A 21,169-nucleotide genomic window follows, 5' to 3' on the forward strand; every position below is an offset into this window, starting at 1 on the left:
GAGGTCCCATCCTCGTCCACAGGCCTGAGGCCACTGGGGCTGCCACAGCAGGGGACCCCGAAGGTCTGAGAGGAACGGGGGAGGCCCCTTCCTTTGCCCGTGGAGGGACTATCTACAAAGCGGCCACCCTCCCCCGAGGGGCCTGCCCTCGCCGTCCTTCCTCTGCCCCGGCCCACCCCTCGCCATGGAGCCCTGCTCTCCGCAAGGACTTTAGGGCCCCTCCTTCTGCCCCACAACCCCCTGCCCTCCAGCGGGCTCGGCCAAGCTGCTTTGCTCATCTGGCCAGAGAATGAATGGACGGGTGAGAAAGTGAGTGACCCACGTTATGTAAAACTCAAATCTCAGCTACTCTCGAACTCTCTTTCCCGCCCCCGGGGGGTGGGGAGGGGCCGGTGCCCAGCCCCCCTGCGCCCTCCGCTCGCCTGCCCTCCTGCAGCCGCCGCATCCGTGCAAGATGGCGCGGCAGGGCGCGCGGCGGGCAGGAAGGGGACAGTCCCTCGGTGCCCGGCGCCGCCGCGCCAGCCCTAAACGCCGGGCGCTGTTCTCTCCCAGGCGGGGGCGGCCGCTCCTCCACGGTTGTCGCAGCGTGGCACAGGCGCGGGCGGGCGGTTTGTGCAAAAATAGCCCCCCCGCCCCGCCGGCGCTGGCGCCGCCCAAAGGGCGCGGGGCCGGAGCTGCCTCCGAAACTGGCGTGTACGGGCGGCTTGCGGGGCCCCGACCCCCGCGCGCAGGGACCCGCGCCTCCCGGCCACCCCGCACGCGCTTTCGCATTGCTTCTGCGTGCCATCGTGCCCACCCCCGCGCGCGCCGCCGTGCCCCGCGCCTTCCCGCTCCCCGTCCCCCCGGCCTCCCTGCCGACCCCCGCGCCTCCAGGTGCCCCCTCCCGGAGTCTCTGTCCCCCTACCCAGTCTGTGTACCTTTCGCCTCCTAGAACCCCTCCCCCACCCTGCGTGACCCAGAGCCTCCGGGTCTCCCATCTTGCGTCTCTGTGCCCCCACCCGCACCTCAGTGTCCCCCTCCCCCTGTCTCCGTCTCTCTGCGTGCACCTTCCACCTCCCAGCGCCCCCCTGGTCTCCGTGCCCCCATCCTCCGTGCCACCCCCGCGTCTCCCCGTCTCCCATCCTTCGTCTCTGTGTCCCCCCCGTGCCTCCGTGCCCCACGACTCCGTGTCCCCCCAGCCTTCTGTTTCCCCCTCCGCGCGGCTCCGTGCCCCCCCCCGGCCGGGTAGGGAGCCCCCCCTCCCCGTGCGCGCTCCCGCCGGTGTTTTCGGACTGCACCAGCCCGGGAGCCCCGCGGCGCCGCGGCCGGCTGGGGGAGGCGCCTCGCCTGTCGCCGCCGCCCGCACCCGCACCCCGCCGGCCCCGCGGCTGCGGCTGTGGGCGCTCGGCGGGACCCGGCGGCCAAGGCGCGCTCGCACCTGCGGCGGGGGCGGCCGTTCGGGTGATGGCGCGGCGCGGGCCGGGGCCGCGGGCGTCCTGAGCGCAGCGCCCGCCGGGGGATGCCCAGCCGCGGTGCTGGCCCTGGCCATGTCGTCGTCCTTCTTCAACCCCAGCTTCGCCTTCAGCTCGCACTTCGACCCCGGTGAGTCTGCTGGCCGCACCCCTTGCCAGCCCTCTGCCCGCTGCGGCTGCCCCTAACCTGCCAGACTGCGGACATGATGCTTCCTGAGCCGCCGGTTTTCTGTTTTGCATGGAAATTAACCCTTTCCCCACTCTGAGCGGAGCCGCAGAAGGAACAGCTTTCTGGACAGGACCCCCTAGAGGCCCGGATCTGTGGCGGTGGGCAGGCCTTGGGGCTGGGACCTGCACAGCTGAGGCCTCCAGCAGCGCGGGTGGGCAGTGGGGACACTGCCCTGTGTCCGTGGGAGCTTCCAGCTCAGGTAACTGGGGCAGGAGGGCCCGCATTGGCCCCAGTGTCCCGGGGAGGAGGTGGCCAGGACTGAGGGCCCTAGGAGGTGTGGGAGTGTGGCCCCCCAGGCCCAGGCTGCCATGGCCCCTTGCCGGCCTGCGGTCTTAGCGCGGGGGGCTCCTCCCAGGCTGGGAGCAGGCTCTGGGGAGCCCTGCCAGGCTACCCAGCCGACTGCATGGGGAGGTGGGAGTGGTGGTCAGCCCACAGGACAGAACCCGCTGGACAGCGGCCGGCGCAGCAGAGATGGGCCTTCATGGATGCCCAGGCCCTCGGGACAGAGAGGGAGGCTGAGGTGGTGCTGTCAAGCTAGTGGTAGGGGACCTGCGGCCAGGCCCCTTGTTCCGCCAGGCTGGTGTCCCTGGCAGCCTGCTTACCAGGGCTGCCTGCCCTCCTGGCAGCAGCGGGCATCTGTGGTGCTCGGCTTTCTTCCCTGTGCCTTCACCAGTCCTGCCCGCCCCCCGCCCCCTTGGCTCAAGTGAGAGAGAAACCCCTGCCCTGGAGCCATGGCCCAGGGGCCCAGAGTCCCACCCACATGTCACTGGGGCTCTGGCACAGGCTGCTCCAGCCAAAACAAAGCCGGGTGAGCACGTGACGGGCCCTGCTGGGTCCCCCTCCCTGGAGCAGGGCCCAGTTCGTGCAGTGATGCACAGGGTCCCCAGGGCACGGCCCCATCTGAATGCATCTGATCCTGGCGGGGGAGCTGACAGCAGGTTCGTCTGCTGGGCTTAGGGTGTGGGTGTCACTCGCTCAGAAGTGACTTCCCAAGGCGACTCCCAGGGCTTGGACAACACGGTGTCACCCGTGGATGGCCCAGAATCTGGCAGTGACAGCCCTGGCTGGGCTCTGAGGGTAGGGCTGGAGGTGGGGGTGGAGGTGGCCCTGCGGAGCAGTCCCAGGCCCAGACAACCTTTAGGTATTCAGGTGGCTCCAGGCGGGTGTGCCAGGTGGGGTGGCTGCTGGCAGGCGAGGGTCCGACCTCGGAACCGTTGGCGGAGGCGGGTTGTATGAGCCAGGACTGACCCAGGGATGGGGCCCGCCCTCCCCCACGCCCTGCCTCTGTGCTCTCCGTGGGGCCTGGACTTACCTGTGTGCGTTCAGTTACCTTCCCCCGACACACACGGGCAGGAGACCCTTCCCCCATTTTCGAACAGAGGTTTGCTCCTCTTCAAATATTTGTCTAAACAGCTGTGATCAGTGTAATTATAATGTGTCAGTTTGAGGACTTAGAAGGGAAAAGGCTGGCAAGAGGCAAGGGGGTCTCCTCTTTGCAGGTGGAGTGAAGGGGGGAGCGGTGCCCCTTGGGGCGGGCCGCCCTAGATGGTGGTGATGGGTTGTGGGCTCGGTGCAGGCCTCCTGTTGGCCCCCACGTGGGCACTGGGGTGGAAGAGAGGTGGGGTCTCCTACCCTCCCGCTAAATGCCCAGTGTTCAGAGCCTGGCTCCCACTGCCTGGAGTCCCCCTGCCCAATGGTGCCTCCCTGAGCCTCAGTTTTCTCATCGGTAAAATGGGATAGTGACACTTACCCAGCCCCCCGGGCTCTGTTAGGGGTAAAGGGCCTGGTGAAAACTTGGCACTCAATGAACACAGACTGCTATTTTGGAGGGGGGTGGTGCATTCAGACAAGGCCACAGTGGCAGATGGCTTTCCTCCAAAGCAGAGAGAGATGGTTCTTTTTGAGGTTGGCTCCTGTCTAGGGGGCTACTTTGCTTGGGGTCCACCAAACTCAGAGGGCAGGGGACACTCGTGTTCGTGGCTCTCTTGGAGCTTGTTTCTGTGGTCACTCAACACTCAGGGGTGGACATAGTGACTCGGCCCCAGGAAGGGAGTCCTCACAATGTCACCAGGCCAGTTCTGCTGCCCACTGAGAGCTCTGCGTCCATCATGGGCTCTGTGGCATTTCCCATAGAGGTGGTGACAGTGGTGGCCGTTGCAGAGAGAGTGACGAGGGCTGAGTTTGAGGCTGAGGCCATGGGCACCCGCTTGAGGGGGCTGGGAGCCTCATTTTAACCCAGCGCCTGCCTGGGCCACCTCTCCAACATGGGCAGGGCAGGCGGCTTGAGGGGGCCAGGCCCGAGCGTGTGCTCCTGGGGCGATGGGCCGGCACAGGTGGGAGTCTGGAAGGGCTGCTTCCTCTGGGGTCCAGGATGTGTGTGACCCTGGGGGATTTCTGGGCAGTCACAGCCCTGTCACCTCGGTGCTGTGTAGCCTTGGGCCAGTCACTCAACCTCTCTGCCACTTAGCCTTGCATAGGTGAAACCTCACTCTGGGGAGACCAGGTAGGTGGTGCCTGGAAGCCAGGAATGGAGGGGTGATGAGGGTGCCCCATGGGAGTCAGGAGCAGCGGCTGGGGGAGGGCATGTGGCCTCGAAGGGGCAGCTGGAGCGCTCGGAGGCAGGGGACCGCCTTGTTTCTCACCCTGCCAGCCTCAGGCCGACCGTGTGCAGCCCAGGACCGCAGCAAGTGCCTGGCAGGTGCACCTCAATTCGAGCTCCGTGGTTTCTGGGCAGGAGCTCAGCGAATCCGGTGCTTGCCTGGGGACCCCCTGGGGCAGGTAGTGGACAAGCCCTTCCCCAAAGCTGCGGCCACCTCCGTGCCTCAGTTTCTTAATCTGTAGGTGGGAATTACTGTGGTGCCCACCGCTGAGGGTCCTGTGCAGATGGCTGGGGTCGGTGGTGTGGCACACTGGGTCAGGGCTAGTCCCTAGGTGGTGCCAGTCAAGCCTGACCCTGGGGCAAGGGTCACTGCGGGCCAGTCGGCCCGATCTGGAGTTTGGGGAAGTTCACAGAAGACAAGGCAGCCCCCCCCAGCCCCTAGCCTCTCGGTCACACTGCCCCCTGCCCATGTCCTCACCCTGTGCCTGGCCCCAGTGTGCATGGCCCTGGTTCCGGGGTGAGCATGCCCGGGGACAGGGCAGAGGCTAGGGGCTCCGGCTGGGCAGGGGCTGAGCTGCCGGGGGACAGGTGCACCTGGGGACTTGAGGGCTGAGCAGGTACCCGGGAATGGGCTTGTGCGGCCCTGGGGGTCCCGCTCCCACGCTGATGGACACGTGCTGGCAGTGCGGCTGGAACTCGGTGACCCACTGCTGGCCGCCTGCTGCCCACGGGCCCTGGTTGAAGGCAGATGCTACCTGGGCCCCCAGACGGGCTTTCCCAGACCGGCTCAGGCCTGGAGGGGGCAGCAAGGGCCTGCTGTTTGACCAGGGTCACCTCCTCTCCCCGTACCTCGCCCCAGGGTGGAAGGTTCGCCTGGGGGTGGGTCTGTCGGGGGCGGGCCGGCTCAGGACCAGGGGTAGGTCACAGCCCCCACCTCCCCGGGGCAATTTCTCTGCATTCTGGCACATTCTCCAGGAAACCAGGCTGTGCCCTTCTCTCAAAGGGGCTGTTTCTCCCCCACACACCCCTGCACCCACACAGCCCTGTGCAGCTCACACATGCACTCGCACCTGTGAACACACACTAACGCACACATGCTCACAGATGCTCTGACCTGTGTGTAAACGTGATACGCACACAGCCTGGGCTGGGCCGTGGCCACTGCAGCCTCCTGGGTGGAGGTCAGGGTCGTGGCTAGGGGGAAGCCGGATCCCCTGCCTCACCCTTGGCCCTCAGCCACCCCCACCCCCTCTCACTTTAGTTGGTGGAATGAGTCACAGAGTCACAGTGGCCTGAGGCTTGGGGAGCCTGGAGCCGTCTCTCCTGGTGGCTGTCACCTGGTCACCTTTTCCTGAGGGTGGGCCGTACCTGGCCCCTCCACCTGCAGTCACTGCCCCTGAGCAGTCTCCGTCCAGGGAAACGTACTCCTCCCCGTGCCCCACCTTCCCTAGCTCGAGGGTCTCCTGGGTGGACTAGCGTTCCCCCAGATTCATGCCCACCCAGAACCTCAGGACAGGAGCCTGTTTGGAAATACGGTACTTGGAGCTGTGGTAAGTTAAGATGAAGTCATCCTGTATCCTGGTGGCCTAAATCCACGTCTGGGGTCCTTACGAGAGAGCAGAGAGAGATTCGGGGGGCATCCAGTTCCCCATGATGTTGAGGGCAGAGCTGGGGTGATGCGGTCTTGAGCCAAGGATGCCCGGGGCCTCCAGAAGCTGGAAGAGGCAGGAAGGGTCGTGCCCTGTAGCCTCTGGAGGGCGCGTGGCCCTGATGTGGAACGTCCAGCCTCAGGACGTCGGACACTACACGTGCATCGTGACAGCAGCTCTGGACACTTCCGCAGGGCAGCTGTGAGCCCGTGGGATCTGGGCTGGGGCCGAGCCGGCCTCTGCCTTCACGCCTGCCTCCATCTCCTCTGTGTAAACTGGGGCAGCCCTACCCACCTGGAGGTGTCTGGCAAAAAGCACCGTAACACGTGTGCAGGCGACTCAGAACACGCGAGCTTGCTGGACCGCGGTGTGCTGGGACGGCGGCTGCGGCCCCAGGCAGCGCCCTCTTCCGGGCACCCGGGGCCTCGCTCCCTGGCCTCCGGCTGCCTCTCGGTAGGAACCAGCAGCAGCAGGACGGGCAGCCTGTGGCCTCCCCGCCCCCGGCAGAGGAAGCCGGCGGAGGAAACGAGGGCGGCGGACGCCGGGCTGGAGCCAGCTCCCAGGCGGCCTGGCCGGACCGTTGTGGTAGGCGGCGTCCACGCCGGGCCCTGCCTTCCTCTACCAGGGTGGGCCGGGGGCAGGGGCCGGGGTGCCCCAGGGTCAGGGAAGTTCTTCTGCTCAGGACAACTCTGGGGTTAGAGCGGCAGTCACAGCCACGCGGGAGCAGCACCCAGAGCTGGGTAGGTGGGGGTTTCAGGGAGGACGCGGGCTCTCCCAGTCCAGCCTGGGGGCCGGGGGTGGGAGGATGGGGGCCAGTCCTCGTGGGGCCCTGGCCCATGCTCTGGGTCTACCGGAGGAAGTGGCATGACAGGAGTGGGCAGGGCCAGTGCAGTGGAAGTTCTGGGCCACCTGAGGGTCACCTGTCACAGGTGAGGTGAGGTAGCAGGATGCTGGCCAGGAGGGTGGGGCGGGGCTCCTCAGGTCACCTCTCAGGGTGGGATGTGGCTGGGCCTGGCCTTGCTCAATCCTGGTGAGGGTGTGCTGGTGCCGTCTTGTCCTGCCAAGGAAGGGCTGGGTACACGGCACCAGGCAGCCCTGGCCAGCTGGCCTCGGGGTGTCCAGGGACGCAGCCTGCCTGTTGACGTGAGCCAGGTCAGCAGCAGGGGAGCCTGAGTCCCAGACCCTGACTCTGCTGTCACCCCTGTGCTGAGGCCAGCCTGGGGGGTGGGTGGGAGGTGGTGCTAAGGACGCTGGCTGGTGTCGTGAGGAGCCCTCACTGGGATGGGGGTGGTCCACTCTCTGGTCCCGCTGTCTTAAAATTCTTAGTGACGTTGAACAGGGGCCTCCTGGTCCCACTTTGCCCTGCGCCCCGCACATTCTGCAGCTGGTCCTACTCGGGGCTGCCTGTCCAGCCTCCGGCCCCGCTGGGAGGCGTCACTTATAGAGGGATGCTGTGACTGTGTGACGGGCTGGCTCCCGGGTAGGTGGTCCTCTCCGCCTGCTGTGGGGCCCACCCGGGTGTCCTCACGCCTCTCGGAAGGAGGAACCCCCGGTTTCCGGGACACGCCACCGCCCACCCCTAGGACGTGCGTAGGAACACGTGACTGGTCCGGCTGGGCCTCAGGCCCGAGGTCGCTCCCTGAGGACCGCGTGCCACCCTGTGGCCTGGCCCGGCGGCTCCTCGGCCCCACCGTGGACGGGCACGGCCTCCTGCCGGCGCTGGGCACTCTGCCGCGGCCTCTCCCTCCGTCCCTGACAGCTTTGTTGAGTTGAAATTCACGTACGGTACAACTCGCCCGTCCACCTGGTGATGTTCGCTGTGTATACGGAAGTGGGCAGCCACCCCCACCGTCAGCTCTGGAGGACTTTGGCCGGCCCTCCAGCCCCACCGGCAGCTCCTCAGCTACTTCCTGTCTCCAGCCGCGTCCGTGTGGACATTGCCCCCGTGTCTCTGGATGGGCTGTGGGCAGCGGGCCCGGGTCTCGGGGCAGCTTTCGTGGAGGCCGCGGGCTGGGCCGCCCCACGAGCCCCCACCCAGCTCTGGGTGTCGCCGGCCGTGTCCCTGCGGCTGTTCTGGGAGCTCCGCGGGCAGCTGGACTCGCCTTCCCGGGGCTTGTTGGCCCTTTGGAGTCATCTTCTGGGGTGGCCCCGTGAGCCAGGCCTGCCCAGCTGTGGCTGCTACTTACACGTCCGGGGACCGAGCCTCGGTCGGGGGCGTGCGTTGGGCCGGGTGTGCCCGTCTCAGCCGGCTCGCCGGACCGGGGCCCTGGGCGCGGGGCTCGCGGGTGCTGCGGGTGTGCGCCTTTCCCGATCCGTGCTCGGTGGTGTCGGGCTGGTGGCGGAGACGGGCTTCTGTGGCAGAATTTGCACCACAGGAGCCGGCAGAGGCTACGCGTAGAAACCGCTCCTTCCTTCTCTTTGGTCTGGAGAGGTGATGTTAACGTTTACCAGCGCACGTGGGTGAAGGCCGTCCTGTTAATCCCAGGAAGCTGCCTGGAGCCCTTCTGGTGTGAGGCAGGCACCCCCGGACGCACTTTCTGGCCCCTGGGGAGGAGTGACTCAAAGGAGTGGTCCCGCTGCCTCTGGGGGCCACTCAGCCCTGGGGGCGGCTTCTGGGTGGGGCCTGCTCAGGGCGGCGGGGGCAGGGTCGGGGCTCCTTCTGCCCAGCCCCCCCGCAGTCCTGTGCACGCCTGAGGCTGCCCCTGCCTGGCCGCTGCCCCTGCGGCCCAGCTCCCCCGGCCCACCTCACCGCCATCTCTGCCCCCAGCGGGGTCCAGGCAGAGCGCTGGAGGCCAGGACAGCGGGAGGCCCTGGGCTCGGGCTGCCGGCCTGTCCCCTAGCAGCTGGTGCTGGTGCTGGAGAGGGGCCGGAGCGCCGGACTCTGTTCTGTTCTTCCTCCTTCGATGGGCGGCCCCGCTAGTCCTGTCTGAGCTGACTGCAGCGCGGTGCCTTCCTGCGGGGCTCCCTGGGTCTGGCTGGCCACCTGTAGGTTTCCTCCTGGGTGAGTCCGAGCCTGGCTGCCTCCAGCTTCTGCCCAGCTGCTCCCCTGCCGCACCCCCACCCCCCTATGCTTGGGAGAGGGACTCATTCAGGATCCTCGGGACAACCCCGTGCCACGCAGGTGTCAGGGCAGGGTCCCCAAGTGAACAAGATGGGCAGGCCCTGGCCTCCTGAGGGGCCACCCCTCAGGCCCTTGGGGAGGTTGGGAGCCGAAGGTTGTGCACATTGTGGAGGGACCGGCGAATGGAGGGTGGGGGCCGCATGGGAGACATCTTGGTGGGAACAGCCCCAGGAACAGAGAGGCGGGGCCTTGGTGCCCGTGTGCCCAGTTCTCACCCAGCCCCCGCTGAGCCGCCCCTGCTGTGGGCTTCTTGGTCATTTGGGGGGTGGGTCGAAGGCATCCTGGGTGCCCACCTTGCCCGAGGACTGGTCTTGGGGTGGGTCCCAGGGCCTCTGGTGTTGGTGGTGACCAGCTGGGCCAGCTGTGTCACAGGCTGGCAGAAGGGACGTCACTCACGGTGCCGAGGTTCCAGTGTGTTCATATCCATTGCTGGTCCCGGAAGTGTCCGCCCCCCGAACTGTGAGCACGTGCTTCAGGAAGCACGTGTGAGGACACGTCTCCTGGTGTAAGAGGTGTGTGCCTGTGAGTGGATGCGACGTGTGTGTGGTTGCTGGGAGCCTGTGGGTGCGTGTGTCAGTGTGTGAGTGTGAGCTTGGCCGTGGCGGTCCGAGCACAGGTGAGGACGGAGGAGGCAGTGTGTGCCCACGTGGAAACGTGACAGCATCTGTGTGCACGTGTGCGAGGACGTGGGGACATGTGTATGTGTTCCCTCCCCCGTTCCCCGGCCCCGTGGGCCCCCGTCTTAGACTGGGTGACGTCATGGCTCCTGATCCCTGTGGGCGGCTGACACCAGCCACGCTGACTGTCCAGCCACCCTCTGAGGCTCTGTGGTCCGGGGTCTTGGAAAGAACCCTCCTGTGTTGGCAACTGCCATGACCCTCGTGACCCAAGGGACCTGAGGGGGTGGTGCCTCCCAGAGGCTTGTTCGCGTGTCCAGTGGGCTTCGACACTGAAGCTGGCAGACGGCCGCTTAGCCGTTGGACCCCCTCGGGGAGGTGGGCGTGCTGGGGCCTAGGGGCCAGTGCGTCTGAGCAGTCAGGTCTCTGGTTTCTGTCTCCATCTGAGCTCAGGGATCTGGGGGAGGAGGACACGGGTGGGCCTGGGTCCTGCCTGGGAGGCGCCACGCGTGTGCCATGACCTGCGTCCCTCCCCCCACCGGGCAGAGGGTGGCCACATCCCTGCTGGAGGGTTCTGCTCCTCACATGTGGGTCCTGGGCCCTTGGGCAAACCTTCACCAAGAAGCGCCCGGGCCCCCCAGCGCTGGCTCTGCCTCCTGGCTGGCAGGTGGGATCGTGGTCGCCCCGGAGCTGTGCTTGCCTCCTGCCCTGGAAGCCCCAGAATCCTGCTCCTCTCTCCAGCTGGAGGCCGGGGGGTATGAGGGGCAAATGCTGGGCCGCTTGGGCTGCGCCGGACCTTGGCCCTGGTGGCCTGGGCACTTGGACCTCTGCCTTTCACGCTGGCCACTGGCCTCGGCCTTGTAACCCAGAGAGCACCCGCCTGGGTTGCACAACTCCTTCCTCCCCGAGATCCTGTTGCATCACTGGGCGGGCTTTAGGGGTGGGGGCACTGGTGCCAGGATGTCCTCAGATGCCCGGCCAAGGCCCTGCCCAGGCCTGCTGGTGACCCCGAGTGTGATGAGCCTCATAGGCTGCGGACCCCTGAGGAGGTCAGGCAGGGCCTCGCCATGGGGTGGTGGGGGTCAGTGTCCTGGGCGGGGCTGGACGTGGGGAAGGGGCAAGAGGAATCCGGGAGCAGCTGGGGTCTCCCTTTGGGGAGGGGTGGGGGGTGCCCAGGGAGAAGGTTTGTCTGGAGGGGGTCACAGACTCCACGCTGGGTTTGGGTTGAGATGCTTGAGTTCACCCAGGGGAAGGGCCAGGGCTGGGTGGCCACTGGGGTCTGGGGCTCCATAGGAAGTGCTGGGGAGCAGGGTGTGGCTAGGGCCCTGATGGGGTCAGGAAGAGGGTACAGGCTGAGCCTGGGCCCACGATGGGGGGTCCAGCCCAGGACAGTGAAGGGGGCTGCTGAGGAAGTGGAGGGTGTGGGGGCCACCCCAGGACCCAGAATGCAGCCTGGCCTGCTGTCTGTCCTGCATCCTGGCCTTGAGCCCTCGGAGGGGGTCCACTGACCTCCGGATGGCTGGACTCACTGCCCCTTCTCTTGCCGGGTCAAGGCCACCTCCACCTTCCATCTCTGTGTCCCCGTCGCTTCCCTGGGGAAACCGTGCTGACATCTGGCCCGGTGGCCCCCTGGGTGCAGTTTGAGTGTGGGGTGGAGGGCAGAGGCCCGTGGAGACCAGCGCAGGGTCTGGGCTCTGTTCTGTGTACGCTGAGGCCGTGGGGGTCTTTAAAGACAGGGGTGACGGAGCTGGGTGTGAGTGAGAGAGAAAATCACACACATTTGATTCTAGACGCAGTGCGTGCTTGTAGGAAACATGGACGGCGGAGACAGCCAGGAGGTACTTGCTGCCCAGAATTCTGCCACCCAAGACAAGCGCTGTTGACATTTTGAGATATTTTCTTCCAGTTTATTTTTTGGACGTGACTGTGATCAGGATTTATAAATAGTTTTGTGTCCTCTGTCTTGTTTTCAGCTCTACTGAGGTCTGATGGAAGTAGACTCAGCTGTGCATGTTTCAAGGGCGCGATCTGATGGGTTTTGGCACACGGGCACATCACAACCCATGAAATGCATGTATTTCTGTGTATCTGGGAGACCCTGTGAACCCTTGACCTGAGTCAGAGTCAGACAGTAAGCGTTTGCACTGAGCTCAGAGGCCTCCTTGTGCACCTGCTTCTTACAATGAGCATGATGTCGCTGTTGCCCCGTTTATTTCAAACACCTTAAATCGCTCTCTCGGGGTTCTCTAGTGGCTGTGCCGTTGTTTTTACGGACTCCTTCTTTTATTGTGAGTCTCTCTGCTGGTTCCTACTCGGGCACCCCCCCCCCCCCGGGCATCTCTGTGCACAGCGGTCCCTGCCTGCGGCGGCCCCTGCCTGCAGCGGCGACGTGCCCCACCTCGGTTTTCACTCTGGGTTTGTGCGCCCTCCACCCAGGCTGTTCTGTCAGGCGAAGTTCCCAGACCAGGAACTGCTCGGCCAGGCGCCGGCAGGTCTCCCAGGTCCCACGCGCCCACCTCCGCCCACCCGCGCCCCAGCCCCGGCCCCCCGCAGCGCCAGGCCGCGGGGCTGGGCTGGGCTGCGAGAGCGCGGTGCTGGGGAAGCCGGCGTCCTGTCTCCTTTCGTTCCTTCAATCAAGGACGAGGCCGCGCGTTTTCTGGGGGCTGGATGAGCTCTGCTTCCGTGTTTGCGGGCCGACTGCCTTCACCTTGCTTGTTGATGTTTTGGGGCCTGGAAGGGTTTTTTTTTAATCTTTTTTGCTGATTGTGTGTCCTCAGGAGCAGTGACGTTAGTCCTCGACAAATTTTGTTTCTGGTTTGCGGTTTGCCTTTAACTTGGGGCTTTTATTGAATGTATTAAAACCATTTTTTTTATTATCTTTCTTAGAAGGGGGGTGATTAGGTTTATTTATTTTCTAACGGAGGTGCTTGGGACTGAGCCCAGGACCTCGTGCGCACTAGACACGTGTTCTCCTGCTGAGCTGCACCCCCCCCACAACATGCATGTTAACGTGGCCAAGCCCACTGACCTTTCGTGATTCCGTCTATTGCTTTCGGCTTAAAAATCCCTCCCCGTTGAGAAGCCCAATTACCTGTTTTCCTCTCAGGTGCTACCACTTGACTCGTGGCGGTCACGCTGACGTTATTCTGACGTGTGGTCTGAGGCGAGACACCTGACCCCCCTACCCAACCCCCGCCTGCCTGCCGGCTCGGAGCTGTCGGTCTGGGGGTGTCACGGGGGCTGGTTGGTGTCAGGTGAGCTGGCGAGCATTTGCTGGGGTGTAAACGCCCCCGGTGTCACCGCAGCCCGGGAGGGAGGCGGGGACAGGCGCCTCGGCCCCGCACACACCGCCTTCATCATCACCGTTGGCGGGCGTTTTCCTCGTGTGGACACATCGGCTTTTACAACTTGTGTTTTCGCACGAGGGAGCTGGGCTCTGCAGTCCCTTCCCGTGGGAACTCATCTGAGTGAAGCAGAAGCCTTAATCACACCCAGAAAGAGCACCTTTTACACCAGAAGCGTGGCCCCTGCTGGGGGCGGGGGTGGGCTGCCCCCCACGGTCGGGCTTCCTTCCAGGGTCCCCGGCCCAGCCCCTGCCTCTGCCGGCCCCCAGGCTGGGGCCGCCCCTCGAGGAGCTTGGGCCCAGGGTTCGCCCTGTGCTCTCGGCCACCCACAGGCCCTGCTTCTCCCTGTGATGTCACCGCCCTGTTCCCAGTGTCCTGGCTCCCTGCCCCCGCCTGCGTGTAGCACTGCTGGACCCAGTTGGGGTGGTCTGCATAGCCCCAGGGCAGACCTGGACGGTGAAACGGACCCTCAGAGAGAACCGCCCAGGGCTCAGCAGTCCTGCGGGCTCTGCCCTGTGGGTGGCGAGCCCTCCTCCACCCCAGCTGGACCAGGTCAGGTGATCTGCTTGAAGTCCTCTGGCACCAGACTGGGGGAGTGGGGCCTGCAGGAGCGCAGGCAGTTTGCAGGAGCCGGGGGCTCACTGAATGGGGTCACCCTTCGCCCCCTACCCGGGGCTGGGTGAAGTGGGGGAGGGCAGGGGGAGGGTCTTAGGGTGGGGGGCCTCTGTGGTGTGTGCCAGGCCTGGCTGACATTTCGGGGTGGTGTTCCTCTATGGCATGCTCAGCGTGGGATGTCCCCACTTCCAGATGGGGGAGCTGAGGCACAGGGGCCCACAGCTGGCGGGTGGGTGGGCTTCCAGCCCAGGGAGGCCCTGATGCTCCGACCACTGTCTGCCTCGCCAGGGGAGGGTGGGCAGGTGGCTTCTTTCCACCAGCAGCCCCCAGTACTGGCACAAGGTCACAGAGACTGGTGCCAGCACCTGCTTGCTGAGGGTAAACAGACATCCCAGGCATCCATCTCCAGTGGGAAGGACCCCGGAAGTGGCAGAGAGGGCAGGACCGCAGGGCCAGTTGGTCCCACAGTAGCTGAGGGCCCCAGAGAGCAAAGGAGGCTTCTCTATAGGGGGTTGGGCTCCCCCCACCTCTGACCCTTCCACCCCTTCTCCCGGAGCTGCACATGGCGGAGGTGGGCTGGGCCCTGGGCAGCCTGGACTGTGGCCCCTGACTAGGAGCTGCCCCAGGAGCCGCTGCCCCTCCCCAGGGCCCTCCGAGGCGGTGCCTGTCCGCCTGTGGCCATGTTGCTCTGCAGAACAGGTAGCAGCTGTGGGTGCTCATGGCGGTCTGGCTTTCCCTCCTGCTTTGGGGGTAGGGATGGGACCTCTGGGGACAGTTCTGCTGGAATAGGTCCTGGAGGCACTGAGTGGACAGAAATGCCTGTGGAGGCCTGGGGTCCCCCGAATGGGGCCCAGGCCAGGCATCACCAGCCAGCGGGGCGGCACCTCAGGGGGTATCCTCCTGTCACTAAGGTGTTAGTGGAGGCCACGGGGCAGGGTGGGGGTGGGTCCCAAGCACAGCAGCCCCAAGCCTGGACCCTGGCGCTGCATGCACCCCTCTGAACCAGCCACCACCCCCAGTCGCTGCTCCTCCACCCCCACAACCAGAGGCCGACCTTGGCCGCCCAGAGGAAGCCTGGTGCCTGGTGCCCTGCCCTGCAGCCCCCAGATCCTGGCCCCATCCTGGAGCCCCTCATGGTCACAGAAGGGGGCTGGCGTGTGCATACCTGCCTGTCCACCGCAGTGTTCTGTAGCTGGAATCAAGCCGGCACCTCACCCACAGCAGGAACCCCCGGCCAGGCTCTCCCTGCCCTGCCCGCCCCTGCCCACGTGCTGGCTCCAGTGTGTGGCTTGTTTGCTCCATGGAATTAAATCCCCGCCTGTGGCCGCTCTGCCCTTCCTCATGGCCCTCTGGCCCCACGTCAGGCCAGAGGGTCCTGGCTCCCTCCGCTGGTCAGCGCGGGCCATGGTTGTTTCCAGGCCCCGGGTGTCCCCCTGGCCCTTACACCAGAGAGCGAGAGGGAGGGGGCAGTCACACCTCTCGCCAAGGTTGTCGAAGGAACGAAATGCGGTGCCGACCTCTCGAGCTCCGGGAAGAGGTAGGCCGTGAGTGTGGGCTCGGAGCGGACCCACACAGGCCTCCCTGGCCGGTGGGCGTTTCCTAGGGGTGGTGGAGGGGACTCAGGCCAGGAGCTGGGAGTCAGGCGTGGGCCCAGACTAGGTTTCCACGCGCTGGCGCTGTCAGTGTTTGGGTGCGACTGTAACTTCCCGGAGCCTCAGTTTTCTCCTCTCTGAAGTGGGCACGATGGTACCCTGAGCAGGCTGGTCAGAGGGCCTTGGGAGGGGTGCGTGTGCATGTCCATGCTGTGTGGGTACAGCTGGGTTCTCGGCCAGCCCCTGGTCTGTCCTCAGGCTGCAGGCAGGGCACGGAGAAGGGCTCCGGAAGCCAGAGCTGGAGCTGCAGAGGGCGGCGGCCCGGGTGCAGGACTTAAATGGGTGAAGCCCAAATGCAGCCTCAGGGATCTGGAACTGCCTCCCCGAGCACTGGTGGCCCAGAGGGAGGCCTCAGGGATCTGCGGGTGATGCTGGAGGGGGCAGGTCCTCCTTGCCCCAGGTCCCCTGACTGCGAGGGAAGGGCCCGGGCGCACTGGTGACGGAGAGCAGTCTCCGAGCTGCCACGGGGCTCAGTGTCCTCGTGTGCAGAATGGTTCCTTCGGTGACACTCCCGACACCTGCTACTGTCTCCTAGGGGTGGGGGGCTACTGTGGTTTTGACTCCAGTAACTGACAGCTTTTGTAGATTTGGAAATTCAAGTCCAAGACCCTTTCTAGCCCTGCCGGTCTGTCTGGTCCTCTCCAGCCACACAGACCCGCCGTCAGGGATGAGGGCACTAGGCAGTGGGAGAGGCCCACCCAGGGCCCCACCTGCCCCCTCCTCTGCTGCTAAGTCGAGTACATCGTGCCAGGTGGCCCCCCGGGAGCTAGCTCTGTGGCCAAAGGTGGGGGGTGACCTGCAGGAGGGCCACCCCCGGGACTGGCACCCTTGGGGAGGCTGAAGGCTGGTTGTCCTGCCCACCCGCGGCCTGTGCGGCCCGGAGGGGCAGGTGGGCCATGGGCCTGGGGCCTGTGGCCTTCCAGGCCCTGGACCCAGCTAGCAGCAGCGGGAGACGCTGGGGCGCGCACGTGTGCAGGCGGAGGCAGGAGGGGAGCCTGCTGAGCGCAGTGGGTTGCCATGGCAACCGCGCATCCTTGGGGGCTTCTGCGGCTTCCTGAGGGTGCAGCTGCCGTCAGGGCCGAGTTAGGGAGTGCTGTGTGCTCTGGGTGGGAGAGCCTGGTGGGGGCCTACCCCGGGGGTGGAGTGGTGGCACACACACACACTCACACGCAGGCACCCCTGAAGCCTTGCCTGACCCCAGGGAAGGTATATCTCCCAGTCCCATGAGAGTGGGGGACGCAGCAGGGTTCCAGGGTCTCCAGGGGCAGGCTGAGCGGGTTTCCCCTGCTCTCCTGGCCCTCGGCCCCTGCTGGCCCCCCCAATAGCGGGCCTCTCTTCTCCACGTGTGGGTGTCAGGAACAGGCTCAGAGACCAGGCTGTTGGGCTCACACTGCCTCCAGGAAGCCCTCTCAGATACCCCATTAGCTGGCAGCCCTGGCTTCCCGTGGGGGCGCAGAAGACTCCGGAGCACAAGCACATTAGTCAGAGGTCAGCTGTGCCCCCCGGGGCAGGTGCCTCCCCATTGCTGAGCCTCTGTTTCCTCCTGTCCAGGGGAGACAGGTGTGGCAGCACCTCGGTGGCCAGTTAGGACCCAGTGAGGTGCTGCTGAGACCTGCTCTGCCCTGAGGGACCTGTGATGACAGGTGTGCTGGGGCGGGGCGTGACTGGGTCCTGAGGCATTCAGCCACTGGGAGCTGAGGGGTTGGGGTGCTAAGTGGGCAGAGGGGCTGGGCGCAGGTGGGAAACCTCCAGGGGCTGAATGGAAGGCAAAGTCCTCAGGGAAGGTGTGTGCACTGGAGCCAGGCTCGTGCGACAGGAGGGCAGAATGGGGTGGAGCTGCCAGCCCAGCGTGCTGTCCGGTTGGGACCCACCATGCCGTCCTGTGGGCGTCAGATGGGCCGAGCGTCCCCAAAGCTCTCGCTCTCCAGGGGACGGGGGCAGCTCGGAGCCCTAGTTTGTGTTTGGGGGCATGTGCTGCCTGGGCACCAGCTTCCCCATCTGGTGCGGGGCAGCCGTGAGGTGGGGGCTCCCATGGACCAGGTGCTGAAGAGGGGGGTTCCCATTGTCCTCAGGATGGAAACAGCAGCAGGGGGTCTTCGGTGGGCGCTCAGCAAGAGGGTGACTCGGAAATGCCGGGCTGTGTGGACAGACTCTGCTGCCTGACCTTGGGGACAGCGGGGTCCCCAGGCCTTGGAGATAGACAGGTCTTGTATCTCCTGGCCCCGACCCCTAGCTGCCCGGAGCCTGGCACGTGGCCAGCAGGCGAGTCCGCAATCCCACTTTGTGGGGCCTGAGTCCCCCTCCCGACCCAACCCCGGTGTCTCCCAGCCCCTCCCAGCGCTGTCCCATAGCTTTGGCAATGATGACAGCCCCTAGGGCATGCTCTGGAGGGGTGAGGTGGTCAGTCTGAGATATGTGGGAGGAGGTCCCCGTAGCCCTGAGACCCTGACCTCATGGAGGGGTGTCCAGGAGCCCCCAGAAGTGGGAGTCAAGCTGGCCTTGGCAGCTCTGCCAGCCCCGTGTCCCCTGGAGAGGCCAGTGCAGCACCCAGGCTTGGGCTGCCATGGCCGCCCGCCCCGTGTGTCCACCTGCTCCGGGCCTGGTGGCTGTGCCTCCGAGTGTGGAGTCCTGGAGCAATAGTCAGGGTGCAAAGGCTCAGACCGCAGTGAGTCAGGGGGCTGTGGGGGTGGGGGCGGGTCTTGCTGGCCCCTTGGGTGCCACTAGGAGGCCGGGTGCAGCCTGGTGGCTGGGCCGCAGAGCCGCCCCGTAACCACTCTCTCCTTCGGCAGACGGCGCCCCACTCAGCGAGCTCTCCTGGTCGTCCTCTCTGTCCGTGGTGGCGGTGTCCTTCTCTGGGCTCTTCACGGTCATCGCCTTCATGCTGGCCTGCCTGTGCTGTAAGAAGGGCGGCATCGGGTTCAAGGTGAGGGCTAGGGACTGAGGGGGCTGTGGACGGGGCACCGAGGGCCGGCCCTCTGCTGTCCACTCAGCACTGGGCTCCCCTCCCTCCTGGGGACCGTAGGGACCCAACTGGGGTTCCCACAGCCCCGCCTCTGCAGTCGGGGGCTCTCAGGAGCCCTGCCCACTGCCTCCCCCATGCTGGGTCCCCCTAGGGTGGCATGGCCTCCTGTGCCAGCTTTGGGTCAGACTTCTGTGTTCAGTGCATGGGTCAAGCTCCCCAGGACAGCGAGGATGGGCCTTGAGGGGCTGCCGGAGCCCCTGGGCCAGTGTGGGCGGGGCTCTATGCCCGGGGGTTCCTCAAGTCCCTGCTCTTCAGATTCACAAGGGAAGCCAAAGTTGCTTAGACTTTCTGGCACCAAAAACACCTGGCCGGCTGGAGTCTTTGGACATTTCCTGCCCCTCGAGGAAGGGACCGTGTGCCGCATAGGAATGGGGGGACGGGGCAGCAGGAGCGGTCATTGCCCTCTTTTTCACACTGCTAAACGCGGGATCTGCCTTCTCTTAGGCTGCCCTCCCATGGCTAAGCTCCCGGGGTCGTCCTGGGCTGGTTCCAGGGCTGAGGTGCCCCTCCTGAGGATGGCCGAGGGGCACCCACTGGGGCGCTGTTCGCCAATTCTGCAAGCACCCGTGGCTGTCCCCCACATCCAGCTGCAACTTTGAGTGGGGAGGACCAGGAGAGAAAGCTGGGATCTGAGGACCCCAACCGGAGCCCCCGCCCCCAGCCCCGTGGGCCGCGTTCTGCCGATGTAGCACATAGCAGCCGGCCTTGGTCATTCTCCCGCCCACTCAGCAGCCCGGCCCTGGGCTGGAGGTCAGATTCCTGGGCCTGGCAAGCTTGGCAGGGGGCTGCCCTGGGCCCAGCACAGCGCCCCTTTCGTGTCCACACTCCGTGACCCACATAGTGGCGTCACCCCCGTTTTAGTGAAACAGCGCTTTTCCTCGCCCGCTGGTGCACCTCATCACAGAGGGGCCGGGGGAGCTGGCAGCTGCCTGGGACTTGCCTTTTAAGAAGGTGGCTTTGGCGCATTTCACGGCAGGGCCGTGCTCCCAGAGGCCTCTGAGGGGTCGGCCAGGGAAGCTGAGAGCTTGGGCAGCAGGGCTGTGGCCTCAGGTGTCCTCGCGCACAGCCGTGGCGAGCCGGCCTCCCTGGCCTGCGGGCCCGCAGTGCACTGGGCCAGGCAAGGCTGGCAGGATCCCGGGGCCAGAGTGGCGAGGTTGTGGGGGGGCTGCGGTGGGGCGGGGGCTCAGGATGGGGCTTGTGGCCATTGTATAAGTCAGCCCCTCCTCAGGGCCCTGCGAGAACAAGGCCCCAAACAGGGGCCAGTGCCAACCCCTCCTACCAGCGCCCTCCTCACCTCCTGGGGGACATGGTGCTGGAACATTCCAGCACCAGTGCGCCTTGGTGGGAGGGCCTGCCTGGCGGGCTCCTGCCTAGGCCCTGGGGGCCAGAACTGTGCTGGGGGAGGGGCTGGGCGGCGATGCTCACCCTGTCTTACCTGATCGCCCGCTGTGCTGGCTCAATCCCGCGGGCCTCCAGGGAGCACTGTCAGGTAACGGGGCTGGGGCCAGGGCCGGACCCTGGTCGGGGTGGGCGGGCGTGTGTCCTCTGCAGCTGGGCTTACAGGGCAGCAGTGTGGCCTGCCGGGCCTTGGGGACGGGAGGCACTCAGGCCCTGTCCCCAGTGGCTCTGTCCTTTCTGGGTACAGACTGGAACCGGCCTGCAGGGACACCCCAGAGGGCTCCCAGCCTCTTTTGCAGCTGAGAAGACTGAGGCCTGGGGAAGGAGGGTCCCCGGGCCGAGTGTCCACAGGGCTGGCCCGCTGCAGCTCCCGGAAGTCCCTGGAGCGCTCGGTCTTCTTCCCACCTGGCAGTGGGCTGTGGGGCCAGATGGGCCCACGGCCTTGTTACTATGGCTCCGCTTCCGACCCAGGGTTTCTTGGGTTGACTTGGTCCTCAGCTCAGGAGGGGGCTTCCTCAGACAGACAGGTGTGGCAGCTGCATTTCAAAACAGCAGCCCGGCCAGGTGGGGCCAGCCCCGGTGCCCAGGGCCAGGCCCTCAAGGAGCCCAGGGGGTGGATGACCGCCTGCCGGCCTGGATCAAGGTCAGGGGCGCTGTGGTAGGTGGCAGTGCCGGCCGGGGGTAAAGATGGGGAGGTGCCCCCAGGAATGCTCCTTGTCCAGGAGGGGCGGGGGCACCTGATCACTTGACCGCTGGGGCAGGGGTGGTGGCGTGGTGGAGCCCCTGTTCTCAATCCCCAGCTGTGACTTGGAGGTGAGTGCCCCCCCCAGCAGGGGGCCATGGGCACGCCCCGCTGGGTGAAGGCTGCTGGGAGTTAGGGGTGCTGAGAGGAGTTGGGGCCTGACTCTGGACGGGCAGGGTCAGCTGGCCTCAGCCTCCTGGTCTCTTGCCTCCAGCCCTGCACCACCCCCTGCCAATGTGGCACCAGCACCGGCCCTTCCCCCCGCAGGGATGGGCGTGGATGGGCTGAGGCTGGGGAGGCACTGCTGCCCGGGGACTCATGGCTCTGGGCACCCCCCCCCCAGCACAAACCAAACCCCACCCTCCTGGGGGCAGCTGGTGTCCCTGGAGGGGGTGGCTAGGGGTAGGTTCTGTTCTCCACCCTGAGGAGCGAGGAGGTGGGTGGCGGGGGCAGCTGGCAGGGGTGCCGGTGGGAGCTGGGCCCTGGGAAGAAAGGGGCCTTTCAGAGCCTAGCCTGCACCCCGACCCTCCCCATCTCGGGAGCCTGGAGCTCACCCCGTGTGTCGCCCGTTTGGCCCAGGAGTTTGAGAATGCCGAGGGGGAAGGGTACCCGGCCGGCTTCTCGGCACAGGGCTCCCCGGCGCCGGCAGCTCCGAGCGGACCTGACGTGTATGTCCTGCCCCTCACCGAGGTCTCCCTGCCCATGGCCAAGCAGCCAGGGCGGTCAGGTG

At 66.0% G+C, this 21,169-nt stretch overlaps 1 protein-coding gene across 14 annotated transcripts in view; it reads left to right on the forward strand.

Annotated features, from left to right (window-relative positions):
* Positions 1-292: 292 nt before the first annotated feature.
* Positions 293-21,169, forward strand: part of AATK (apoptosis associated tyrosine kinase) — a 33,896-nt gene continuing 13,019 nt past the window's right edge. For 2 of the 14 annotated variants that reach the window (XM_032456598.1, XM_032456601.1), the window contains exons 1-3: positions 1,269-1,581; positions 18,067-18,200; positions 21,019-21,166. In XM_032456598.1, coding sequence (XP_032312489.1) covers positions 1,527-1,581; positions 18,067-18,200; positions 21,019-21,166 — 337 coding nt within the window. In that variant the 5' untranslated portion in view covers positions 1,269-1,526. Of the gene's footprint in view, positions 310-1,268; positions 1,880-6,574; positions 6,669-11,592; positions 12,921-18,066; positions 18,201-19,902; positions 20,842-21,018; positions 21,167-21,169 lie in introns of those variants that run through there. The other 12 variants (XM_032456600.1, XM_032456599.1, XM_032456607.1 and 9 more) reach the window with 11 other exon arrangements.

Source organism: Camelus ferus, chromosome 16 (genome assembly GCF_009834535.1).
Source record: "Camelus ferus isolate YT-003-E chromosome 16, BCGSAC_Cfer_1.0, whole genome shotgun sequence".
Lineage (NCBI taxonomy): Eukaryota > Metazoa > Chordata > Mammalia > Artiodactyla > Camelidae > Camelus > Camelus ferus.